Source organism: Aotus nancymaae, unplaced genomic scaffold (assembly GCF_030222135.1).
Source record: "Aotus nancymaae isolate 86718 unplaced genomic scaffold, 86718_ANA_hifiasm-v0.15.2.pri h1tg000067l, whole genome shotgun sequence".
Lineage (NCBI taxonomy): Eukaryota > Metazoa > Chordata > Mammalia > Primates > Aotidae > Aotus > Aotus nancymaae.
This window is the reverse complement of record NW_026988482.1, coordinates 31611089-31624276: the sequence shown is the minus strand read 5'-3', so window position 1 is coordinate 31624276 and position 13188 is coordinate 31611089. Positions and strand designations below refer to the sequence as shown.

Below are 13188 nucleotides of genomic sequence, written 5' to 3'. Positions count from 1 at the left end.
TTATAAGAGCACAGAAGGGTGTGGTGTGGGGAGCTTGAGCTTTGGTCTTGGGCAAAGGCCAAAGGTTGTGGGAGATTGGATTGTCTTTTTCCTGGGCTCCTACCTGGTTGTGTTACTCTGGTGTTTGCCATCTGTAGGTTGAGCAGCCTTTAGTTGCACAGACTGTGGTCTTGCCCCTAAGCAGTTATAGACACTCTTAGGATTTTAATAAGTTAATAGAATTTTCCAAAGTTCAGGTGGTGAATTCTGGAATCTTGTATATGAGGAGAAGAAAGGCTAGAAGGAGGAAAGCTGGAGAAGGAAGGTGAGCTAGGAAGAAGGGGAGCCCCAGTAGATTGTGGGCTGGTGCGCCATGTGGATTTAGGTTTTCTGTTACTTATTCTTCACCTTAGAATTGGGGATGGGTGTGGGTGTGTCCATGTGCCTCTTTCTGCCCAGCTGTGCTTTCCCAAAGCCCATGTATATCTGGGTTCAGGGATACAGTTTCAGTGGGTGTGCCTGGCTTTAGGATAAGCAGCGTGAACATGCCTGTGGCATATGGATGTCTTGTGGTTGTGACCTAAAACCCTGGGCTCCATCAGAAGTGTTCTCCATATTGTGTTTCAGTATAACAATTGCCCGTTAAATACCAGGCTGCCAGCATATGGTTCCCTCCAACATCCTTCTTGTTAAGTGGAAACTTTAGCTGTGTGGCTGGAATATTTTCCCATCATTTAGTATTTCAGAATTAACATATTTTGGAGAATTCTGCAATTAATGCTAAATGGCACATTTGCAGAGTATTACAGAAACAGTTAAATGGGAGTATGTAGATCTGTAGCTGCTTTTTCTCATGATGGTTAAGTGGTGGGTTAGGAAAAGGCGGGGTCAACGGGAGGATCTGGGGCTCACTCTGTGGATGCTGTAATTAAAGTAGGAAGTCTGGCACAGTTGTTAGCCCTGCTATTAAGAGTGCAGATGGCTAACGGCCACATCACCAAGAGTAAGAAGCCTTTTAAAGTCTTTTTTCTTTTTCTTTTATGACCCACCCTGTGTATTCCAAGCATAGGTATGGATGCAGTGAAGAATTTTCTCATTAAAAGTAACAGCTTATTCCCACACTCCTTCCTAGTCTTGGAATGAGAAACCGGTTTCCCTAGACTTGAGGAATTGCCTATCTGTCGTGGCTTAATAGCGCTTGTGGATGAGGACGTCTGGAGTAGGCGAATTTTATAACCAATCAGTGCTCAAAGTGGATCTAATTGGAAGGGTTCCATCTGGCAGCTCTTGGTCTTTCTCCCAATTTTACTGTTAATGAATTATTATTTAACCCCTAAACATAGAACAGCCTGCCTCTATTGTTTTAGGGGAAGTAAGTGCTCATGATCCCTCTGGCCTGGCAGTTAGGAATCTCCTGGGCTGGTGGGAGTCTGGCAGCTGTGGGGGACCATGAAGTGGGCAGAAAGAGTGGTGGGACAATGCCTGGGGACTGGCATGACCCTGGGTCTCAGCAGTACTGCCTGTGTTTGGATTCCATGGGGATCTGTGCTGGAAGAGCAAATTGGCTTCACTCTGCATCATGTTCTCTTGTTTTCCCACAGGGAGTGGGGCTGGCCAGCAGAAACGGTGGGCTGCACAACATCACCTTCAAGTATGACAGTAAGTAACCACCTTTATTGCTGAAGAATGGAGCCCTTTGAGTCATCTAAAGATTACATAGCCATGCTTAATCAAGGATGCTGCAATCTTGGAGTTGAGGAATTTTCTGAACCTGTTCAGGTTTGTCAACAGCTAAGGCAGCTCAGTCTCAATTAAGCCACTCAAGTATTTGAGAGCTTGACCAGGTCAAATGTCTTCCATAGTGTTTAGAAAAGGTGTGTATGGAGACCCTCCCTATGTTCCTTGGGGTTTATCTGCATTTGTTGTTAAGGACATAGCTGCCAGTATGGCCCAGCGGGGAACACATAAAGTTGCCCCAGTGCAGGGTGCTAGGGAATGGTGGAGACTATGGCAAACTGGATAGCTCCTGTCTACTCTGAGGGTAGCATTGACTCCTTAATTCCAAATATTGTGGCCATGAGGAATTCTCACTGAAGGTAGCAAATTGATTTCCAAGAATAGTGGGAAATTTGTCTTTTGTGTAAACATTTTTTAATAACAGCAGTTATTTTTAAAATTTGACACAGAGTGAATCTGTTTGAAATTCACACAAGGTGAATCTGTGTGAATCTGGGTCTCAGATTGGCCAGGGGTCTGCAGTTGGTTGGTCATTGCTGACCAGACCTGGGCTCCAACCCCAGTTCCCCATCTATCAGTTTTTTTTTTCTTTTCTTTTCTTCTTTTCTTTCTTTCTTTCTTTCTTTCTTTCTTTTTTTTTTTTTTAATGTTCTTTTCTTTTTTGAGATAGAGTCTCACTCTGTCACCCAGGCTGGAGTGTAGTGGTGTGATCTTGGCTCACTGCAACCTCCACCTCCTGAGTTCAAGTGATTCTCATGCCTCAGCCTTCTGAGCAGCTGGGATTACAGATGCATGCCACCATGCCTGGTTAGTTTTTATATTTTTAGTAGATTCTGGGTTTCACCATGTTGGCCAGGCTGGTCTTGAACTCTTGGCCTCAAGTGATCTGCCTGCCTCTGCCTCCCAAAGTGCTGGGATTACAAGTGTGAGCCACTGTGCCTGGCGCCACCTATCAGTTCTATGAGCTGTGGTTGGTGATTTGACTTTTGCAGCCTTCAGTTTTCTCGTATAAAATAAAAATTAGTTTCCTTCTTCTAGCATCATTTTGAGGTTTAAATGAGGTCATGCTTATAACTGCTCAACCTGGGAGCTACAGTGTACACTTAGTAATTGATATCTATAAATATAGAAGTCAATCCAATTGGAGTTGGAATACAAGCACCAATTTTTGCCCTTTCTCCCAAGAAAGGGTGACTCTTTCTGAATTGTTTTCTAAGGGCATGGGGGTACTTTTTCTAAGCACCTTCTTTCATTCACAAAAAAGGTAGTTGTATAGAATTGTGACCATTTTGGCTTTATGAGCCATAATTTATAAGTAAAAATTACAAGAAGGAACTTGACTCATATTTAGTGATTTCTGGCATCTGATTAATCTCTTGGACAGGGTTATGAATCAATGTAAGTAAAGGGCTTATTTGCATTAAGGCCTTTGGAATAATCACTGCTAAAGCAGGATTTTAAAAGTTGTGGTTACTCTCTAACAGTTTTTTTTTTTTTTGAGACGGAGTTTCGCTCTTGTTTCCCAGGCTGGAGTACAATGGCGTCATCTTGGCTCACTGCAACCTCTGCCTCTTGAGTTGAAGTGATTCTCCTGCCTCAGCCTCTTGAGTAGCTAGGATTCCAGGCACAGCTACCACGCCCAACTAATTTTTCGTATTTTAGTAGAGACTGGGTTTCACCTTGTTGACCAGGCTGGTATTGAACTCCTGACCTCATGATCCACCAACCTTGGCCTCCCAAAGTGCTGGGATTACAGGCATGAGCCACCGCACCTGACCACAAACCCCATATTAAATTAGAGATACAAGTGCTTGTTTGCAGCTGATGGGAAAATTTCGGACTCTTGAATGTAATGTAAGATCTGCTGGAACCAAGAGCACATATTAGAAGTTCACTTTGTAACTCAAAGAAAAGATCCCTTATACTTGTCTTTACTTAGCTGAATCAAGTATCATGGATGTGCCAATCTTTCATTAGCATCTCAGCATTTACTCAGAACATATACATACCACCAATGTGAACGGCCTGAGTTACACATAAAAGTCCTCACTGGTTAGCCTAAAATAGCCATGCCAGCAACTGTGGGTGTGAATCTGACACACACATTTGTATCTGAAAATTGTTACATTGTAAGCTGGGTGTGGTGGCACATGCCTGTAATCCCAGCACTTTGGGAGGCCAAGGCGGGCGGATCACCAGAGGTTGGCAGTTCGAGACCAGCCTGACCAACATGATGAAACTCCATCTTTACTAAAAACACAAAAGTAGCCAGGCCTGGTGGCTCATACATGTAATCCCAGCTACTCGGGAGGCTGAGGCAGGAGAATTGCTTGAACCCAGGTGGTAGAGATTACAGTGAGCCCAGATCGCACCACTGCACTCCAGGTTGGTGACAAAGCAAGACTCCATCTCAGAAAAATAAAGGGGGGGTTTGTGAAAGAGGATCTCTATCTGTAAAATTTTAAAGTATCTTGCTGTTTTCTTCATGATACCAAATATTTGGTCACATACCTATGCCTGTCTCTTAGTCATTACTTTCTTTTTAATTCCTCAACATTTAATTAGAATTTAATTCACAGCTTGTATTGACTCCTGAAACATTTGAAGCTCAGTTGCATTTTGGTAAAATGTCATTTGGGCATAAAGTTTTTGTAACCAGAATCCAAAACTTTGAACTTGCTAATAATTGGATCCAGGCTGTGTAGAAAAACTTATTTCATATTTTCCATTGAAAAAGATATTTCTGTCTTCCACAAGGAAGTTCCTGTTATGGCTCAGTTGACTAGTTACTAGTCAACTGAAGTAACTTGTTTGAAATAACTAAGAACCAATTACTGGGTTTTCAACAAAATTACTAAAAATCCTATTTTTCTATTTCTGTGTCATTTAATGTTATAAATGAAAAAAATGTCTTTCCATTAAGTCAAAATTAAATTTTACAAGTCTCTCTGCCTCCTTTGGCCTTGAATTCCATGTTTTTTCCTTTACATTCCGGGGGGGCAGGGTGCAGTATGCCCAAGTAGGTTATATTAAATTTTCTTAATGCTTAGACTTTATATTGGCTGGGTGTGGTGGCTCATGCCTATCCCAGCACTTTGGGAGGTCGAAGCAGGTGGATCACCTGAGGTCAAGAGTTCAAGACCAGACTAACCAATAAGGTGAAACCCTGTCTGTACTAAAAATATGAAAATTAGCTGAGCACAGTGGCATGTGCCTGTAGTCCCAGCTACTCAGGAGGCAGCAACAGGAGAATTGCTTGAACCCAGGTGGCAGAGGTTGCAGTGAGCTGAGATCATGCCACTGCACTCCAGCCTGGGCGACTCTTTGAGACAGAGCAAGACTCTGTCTCAAACAAAAAAAAAAATTCTTAGACTTTATATTTCGTAATTGTATTTACAGAAACCCAAACAGTGTTAATTTTGGCATTAGGAATGAACAAAGAAAACAATGACAACAACAACCATGATTTGCTCTTGTTCATGCGTCTTTTCAGAGCTGTTTGATTCCAAGGTTTCTCTTTCATTATAGACTACAATAAATCAAAATATTTGAACTTGATGAGTATGACAGGATTTTGCTTTTTTTTTTTAATTTTTAAATTTTTTTTATTTTGGGAAGCTGGTTTCAGCCAGGAGTTTTGCAGGTGGAACACCTCTGATTCAGAACTCACGTTGGTAGCAATAAGCTCTGTGCTGTGATACAAGTGGTAAGAGCTGATCTCTCATAGGTGCAGTTTCCTCATTTGTAAAGTGAGGGTGTTAAACCAGGTGTTATAAATTTTTTCCTATTCTAAAATCTCTTCTTCTCCCAGAGAACATGTGTTGATTGCTTTGAGAGTGAATTTTCACTAGAAGTAGAATTTGGTTATATTAATTATTAGCATCCTTTGAAAGAAGTAATATTGAACTGTAAATATGGGCCAGCTTGGTGGCTCACACCTGTAATCCCAGCACTTTGGGAGGCTGACATGGGTGGATCATCTGAGGTCAGGAGTTTGAGACCAGCCTGATCACATGGAGAAAACCTGTCTCTACTAAAAATACAAAAATTAGCTGGGCATGTTGGCACATGCCTGTAATTCCAGCTACTTGGGAGGCTGAGGCAGGAGAATCACTTGAACCCAGGAGGCAGAGGTTGCTGTGAGCTGAGATCGTGCCATTGTACTCCAGCAAGGGCAACAAGAGTGAAACTCTATCTCAAAAAAAAAAAAAAAAAGAAAGAAAGAAAAGAAAGGTAAATATAAATTTTTTTTTTTAAGTTCCATCAAAATTTTTTTAAATTCTTTGAGTGAGAAAATCCAGAAAGATGGAATCCAGGAGAGGAAAGCAGCTTCCACACTGAGTGGAAGGGAATAGAGAGAGCTGGAGTTTAGGAGGGGAAGACAGGCTTCCAAGAGAGAATGTTCATGGAAGGGGACTCCAGAGGGAAAATCCAGGAGAGAGAAAAACAGCTTCCACGAAGGGAGTGTTCGTGGAAGGGGATCCAAACATGAAGTCCCAATATAACTTTTTTAAGCAGATGTAGTTTAGTGGAGTAAGAGAGTGTGCCTAATGTAGTCAGGCAATAAAGCAGAACACAGGCAGCATGAAGGATGGAGTTTTACAAGTGTGGGGGGTGCATTTTAGTGTATGTATGTTATGCTTTAATACATTTAAAAGGAGGAATATTATGTGCATATTAAGGCTTGGAAGGGTATTCATTAGAATGTTCATCACACCTCTGTGTGGTAAGAGGTTATGAATGCCTTTTGTATTTTTCTTATAGTGTTTTGTGGTTTTTAAGTGTCTCCAATGAACATTTTTAGTCATAAAAATGGGAAATGTGCAGTAACGTCTACAGGGAGAAAAAGGCAGACTCACAGAGCTTCTTACAAAGTGCCCTGGAATGCCTTACCCGAAAGAAAAACACCCTGGCTTCAGAGGGGTAATGGACAGGTTTGGATGTTTGATGGAACTGATGATCTTTTGCAGCAGATACTAAAAGAGAGGGTGTTCAGGTTTGATCACTGAGAAAGAAATGGTGATGAAGCAGCATAAGAATTATGAGTGGTGTCTGCTGGGGATGGCGAATGGTTCTCCCTGCAAGAGTGGCCAGAACAGCTCATGGCCATTCGCTGAAGTCACAGCCTGATTCTTGCCGGAAGATTTTGGCATTGTTTTTTTTAAGGAAAATTCCAGATTTTGAAGGTGTATTTAGCAAGACCAGGTGGTGCAGCTCAGCTACTATGGCTACATTGACAGGTGGCAGTGAGTAACCGCCTCAGACAAAATCAAAGATTGGTGTGGTTTTTGTTTTTTGAGCAACGTTGGGTGCCTTGGATTTACTGGGGGTTTCTGGTGTCTTTGATGACACACGATGTCTCAGAACAAAAATTTTACCTTTGACTAATGCTAGTTAACATCCTTATCACTTGGTCACTGAGTTAGTACCCTGTGCTAACTGAGTTAAGAGTCTTGCTGAGACTCACTCTCCTATGAATTCACATCTGAGTGTTAATTCCTTTCCCCCAATCACCTGGCCCTCTGGGTTTTTTCTAAAAACAAACAATGCCCAAGTTATTTAGCAATTGTTTTGTTTCAAATCACTTTGTTTGTTGTTGAAGAATTAAAACTATCTTTATTCTCAGATGGCATGATCTTATATGAAGATCTCGAAGAATTTGCCAAAAAGCTACTATAATTATTAAATTTATTAAACATTGCAGGATACAAAATCAACACACAAAAATCAGCTGTGCTTCTATAAACCAGCAGTGAACAGTCCTAAAAGGAAACCAAAAAAATTAATTTACAATAGCACCCAAAAGAATAAACTATCTAGGAATAATTTTTTTTTTTTTTTTACTATATATTGCTTTTTAAAAAAATACTTTAAGTTCTGGGGTACATATGCAGATCGTGCAGGTTTGTTACATAGGTATGCACATGCCATGGTGGTTTGCTGCATCCATTCCCCCTGTCATCTACATTAGATTTTTCTCCTAATGTTATCCCTCCCTAATTCCCCCAACCCCTGCTATCCCCCCTTAGCCCCTGCTCCCTCAAATCACTCTGAAATGTTGAAAATTGGTTGACTTGATGTAAATAATTACTGATTTAGGTTTGAAAAAATTCATGCCAGATACACACACAGACTCCACACTGTGTAAGATCCTCCCAACACTGCCTTGGCATTTAACATGGGATGAGTGGGTGGTGGTGGTGGTGCTACAGATCATCCCTGTGTAGTAACTGACAGTTTTCCAAGCAGTAGTCAACCTCTGATGTATTATTTGGGCTTTTGAGGCACACGTCTTTAACAGAACGGATTTGGCCACCTTCAGACATGCCCTGTTTATTTTGATAATGAACCTGAAAATAAAAATGAAATTTTAAATTTAATTATTCTCATTCTCCCCACGCTCTAGACTGTACCACTTACTTGAATCCAATGGGGAAGCACGTGATTGCTGACGCGCAGAACATCACCATCAGCCAGTATGCTTGCCATGACCAAGTGGCAGTCACCATTCTTTGGTCCCCAGGGGCCCTCGGTGAGTAGTCAAAAATTGAGTGCATAGTGGTGACCTGGGTGGATAGGGCCCAGTGCAAAGCTCCCACGTGATGGTTTCCAGGAACCAGGCAGGTCTTGATGTGAGTGAGGCTTACGTTGGATTTGGCACAGATACACTTTGAACTTTGTTGCATGTATTTGCTGGGCATACACATGGCTTGAGGCTGTGCCCCATGGTCTTTTGTTTCTTCTACTGTTATTGTTATTCACTTGGGCTTGAAAAATAATATTACATAAGTAATAAATAGCACTGAGGTCTTCTTGGCCTCTGCCTCAGCACTAGTCAGGGGTGCGAGGGCAGCAGTGCCAGGAAAGCCCGTGGCCCATCCATGGTCATAATGGCCATTCAGCATTAGCAGTCTCTGCGGACACAGAGACATGCCAGCCCAGCATTGGCACATGTTGTGATTTTTCAGGAAAATCCCGGTGTTCATGAAAAACAATGAAATCAATAAATTTTTAAATGTTGGCAACAAATTGATTTTTTTTTTTTTTTTTTTTTTTTTTTTTGAGACAGAGTTTCACTCTTTCGCCCAGGCTGGAGTGTAGTGGCATGATCTCGGCTCACTGCAACCTCTGCCTTCTGGTTTCAAGCAATTCTTCTGCCTCAGACTCCCATGTAGCTGGGATTACAGGTACCCACCACTATGGCCAGCTAATTTTTGTATTTTTAGTAGAAATAGGGTTTCACCATGTTGGCCAGGCTGGTCTCGAACTCCTGATCTCATGATCCGCCTGCCTCAGCCTCCCAAAATGCTGGGATTACAAGCATGAGCCACCGTGCCTGGCTTGAATTTTTATTTAAATTCTGTGTGAGCCAAAAAAACAAAATGGAAAAGAAACAAACAAACAAAAAAAGCAGGCCAAGCATGGTGGCTTACACCTGTAATCTCAGCACTTTGGGAGGCCAAAATGGGAGAATTATTTGAGGCCAGGAGTTCGAGACTAGCCTGGGCAACAAAGTGAGACCCCATTTCTACAAAAAGATTAAAAAATTATCCTGGCATGGTGGCACAAGCCTGTAGTCTTAGTTACTTGGAAGGCTGAGGCAGGAGGATCACTTGAGTCCAGGGTTTGATGCTGCAGTGAGCTATGATTATTGTGCCATTGCACTCAAGCCTGAGCTACAGAGCGAGACCCTGTCTCTAAAAAACAAAACAGGCTGGGTGTGGTGGCTCATGCCTGTAATCCCAGCACTTAGGGAGGCCGAAGCCGGTGGATCACCTAAGGTCAGGAGTTCAAGACCAGTCTGATCAACATGGTGAAATCCCATCTCCACTAAAAATACAAAATTACCTGGGCGTAAAGGTGCATGCATGTAATCCCAGCTACTTGGAAGGCTAAGGCAGGAGAATTGCTTGAATCCGCCAGGCAGAGGTGGCAGTGAGCTGAGATCATACCATTATACTCCAGCTTGGGCAACAAGAGCGAAGCTCTGTCTCAAAAATAAACAAATACATTAAAAAAAAAACCCTTAAACTAAAGACAAAAGCAAACCTGTATTATCTGGCTAGATTCAGGTTGGGGCTAAATCTGTTTGTCCTCTTGAATGAATTGAAGATACACAGGAAAGAATGGGTTAGCCAAGCATGAGACGTGGGAGGGACCATTTGTTCAGACAGGCCTGGATTTGAACCCCCGGAATTGATCTTTCACATGAGATATTGAACCTCACTGAGCCCCCACTTCCCTATAGGTAGAGTAGAGATGAGAACTGCCTCACAGTTAGAGACACCCATGGTACATTTTTGGAGCACTCTCAAAGAATAGTGGCTGCTATTACCATGATCAGAACCTGGTTCTTGGGCCTGCCGCTTTGACACTACCACCTGATCTTACAAATCTGTAAAATCCTGGCCAAGGGAGAAGTAAAATAAAGTCTGAATTTCTTAATCTGAACAGGATAAATCTCAGAAGAACCAGATTGCAGGAAGGTTGTGTGCAGGAGAGGGAGAATGGAGCAAACCCATGGGCAGAACCACTTCTCCATATCAATACTTTTGGGTTTTAACCCACTGGGGTTTCCAAAAATAATATTATCTTAACATTTAAAGATTAAAAACATTTTCTGTAGATAAAAGGGAAGTGGTCATTCCATGTAAGGCTTAAATGGTTAAGGAGTTAGCCTGACGAATTGCAGGCCGCCTCATTAGAATGATAGTAAGAGATGTGAGCTGATGGCAGGAAAACTGACACGGAACAGGCGGAAGTCTGTGCTTTTCTTGGATGATACTTTATGGGTGGGGGTGGCTGGAGAGTTTCTGTTACATTCTATCAAGGACACTTCTTGGAAGGTAGGAAAGCATATGAGTTAAGAGAACTGGCTGAGAGCCACTTCCTGGGTTCAAATCTCACCTCTGCCATTTTATTTCTGTGTGGCCCTGGGCAAACCAGTTGGCTGCTATAAACCTCAGTTTCCTCATCTGTAAAATGGGGATAATAACACCTTCCTCCTCTGGTTGTTGGGAGGATTTGATGAGTTTAAATGATGAGAGAGAGAGCAAATAAGTTCTTTCATGGGAAGCTGCTCTATAAAATTGCTAATCATTACATAACTACAAGGTGTTAATAGTACTATAATGTGTCAAAGTGATAAAGGAATTACATTTTCTGCCTCTTCCCTCAGCCCCAGAACCTTGGCATGGTGGTTTTTAGGCTAATCTTTTAAAAAGAAGAACAAGAACCACCCCTTGCCACCTCAGCTGATGAATTTTTATGTAATTGTGAGATGTATGACTGTTAATCATATTAATCACCTGGCTTTTGTTAAATAGTCATTCTGGGAATGTTGCATAAATTAAATCTTAGTATTAATACTGAGGATTTGTTTAAAAAAACTTGTTTTGAATTAACCAGGTGTGTCGGCATGTGAATGTAGTCCCAGCTCCTCGGGAGGCTGAGGCAAGAGAATTTCTTGAACCCGGAAGGCAGAGGCTGCAGTGAGCTGAGATCGTGCCACTGCACTCCAGCCTGGGAGACAGAGCAAGACTCCATTTCACAAAACAAAAACAAACAAACAAACAAACAAAACCTTTTTTTTTTTTTTTTTGTATCTCAAAAGGCAAGTCTTGTGAGATCTAAATAGTTGTTGGTTTAACGACCTTGTCATCACCTTGTCTGAATCTCTGGTGGTTGGTCAGCTGGCTTTCATCCCAACAGGAAGCTTTGTAATTGAAATACAACATGGCAGAGTCTGTACCTTTGCACAATAATGCTCTGAAACCCTAAAACGTGAAGCTTTAATTGTTGCTCCTCTGCCCTTCCCACCATGAAATATGTATTCTTCATCAAATAATTATAGGATTGGAGAACCTATTTGAAAGAGAACAAGATTTTCCTGGCCTTTATCATCAATAAATTTCCCACCTGCTTAATTGCATCCTGTGTAATTACTTTTGTCCTGGGAGGGGAAGGGTTGAAAATGTTCAGAAAGAATGTGAAATCGATATCTCGCCAATTGCGGCAGGCTTTGGGGCTCTCCAGCTGCAGTTGGACCACTTCAGTCTCCGTGGGATACACAGCCCCGGTGCTGGCTCTTATGGCCATCAGAGCTTAATCCTTTTGAAAGCATCTAGTCGGACGTGCAGTGGGGGGAGTTCAGGTGGCAGGAGGCTGGGCTGGCGCCTTTCAGTGGCGCTGTGGGTGTCTCGGGGCCTCAGAGGCTGTATGAAGAGCACACACTGGGCAGCCCTTGGGTGTCTGCCTTTCAGGCATGATTAGAGCAAAAACCGCTTTGTAAATCACATAGGCATTCCCCTAAGCTATTTAATCTCAAGCCTCAGAACCCCTTGGGTCCAGACACAATTTGTTGGGAATTTTGTATGTTGCTCAGTGAGACGTGCCAAAAAATATAGAGCTAAAACTTGAAGTGGAAACATGGTTTTGGGGGATTCCCTAGTCAACACTGGGAATTATCAGCTGAATGTACTCTGTGTAATGATCTAGAAATTATATATTCCACTTCAGGCTTTTTATGATAAATCGTAACTGGAGTCTAAATATTTGAACCCTAATGCCAGAGAGGCAATGGGTATTTATGAAATAGCTGGCTGGATTAGGGATTAATTAGTAATAGTGGGATGGAGAAAATCACCTGGTCTTTACCAGAGGAATGCAGGGGATATGTTTTTTCCATTCTATAGACTCAGATACCTTGGCCAGAGTTAGAATTCCTTTAACTCTGGTGTGTAGGTAGAGAAGACGGTAATCTTGGAGGAAGGAGAATCTGTTCAGAAGTAATTGGTTCACTATTAATAAAAGCATTCTGCTTTGCTTAGGCATTGAATTCCTGAAAGGATTTCGGGTAATACTGGAGGAGCTGAAGTCGGAGGGAAGACAGTGCCAACAACTGATTCTAAAGGATCCGAAGCAGCTCAACAGTAGCTTCAAAAGAACTGTAAGTCACACTGGGGAATGTGCTCCTGAAGACATGCCATTGTTCTGGGGGCCTGAATGGTCTATTCAAAGTCTGAAATTTGAGAAGGAGGGGCTGTGGGGTCCACCCCACCCGCCAGCGTGGGCAAGAATGGTACCGCAGCACCTTGAGCCTGCTCCACGCTCCCAGGGAAACTCTTCAGCACCTCTCTGTGTAAACACGCCTCTTGGGTTACTGCTAGAGCAGCAATCCTGGAAGGTGTCTTTGTGCTCCGAAGAGTGTATGTGGGCTCACCCTGCCCCCCAACTCTGAGATTCAATATTAACAAGCCATGGATTCTTTGCCAAAAAACAGACTGCATTGTCCGTCTTCATGGTTAAACAATCCAAATCTCAAGTTGGTCCAGCAACTAGACCGACTTCCTGCCTTCCCGGAACATGTCCTACAGATCTGGAGTTCTGTCTGGGTGGCAGCTGGGGTAGGAGCAAAGACCTTGTGTAGGTGGAGGGTGGGTAATTTCTTCATGATGTCACTGTGTTTTTGTT

General features: G+C 42.4%; 1 protein-coding gene across 2 annotated transcripts in view; it reads left to right on the top strand.

Moving 5' to 3' along the window:
- The first annotated feature begins 1580 nt into the window (after positions 1–1580).
- IL17RD (interleukin 17 receptor D) overlaps positions 1581–13188 on the top strand; it is a 30306-nt gene continuing 18698 nt past the window's right edge. For both annotated transcript variants that reach the window (XM_021671653.2, XM_021671652.2), the window contains exons 1-3: positions 1581–1638; positions 8123–8248; positions 12546–12664. In XM_021671653.2, coding sequence (XP_021527328.2) covers positions 8146–8248; positions 12546–12664 — 222 coding nt within the window. In that variant the 5' untranslated portion in view covers positions 1581–1638; positions 8123–8145. The remainder of the gene's footprint in view (positions 1639–8122; positions 8249–12545; positions 12665–13188) is intronic.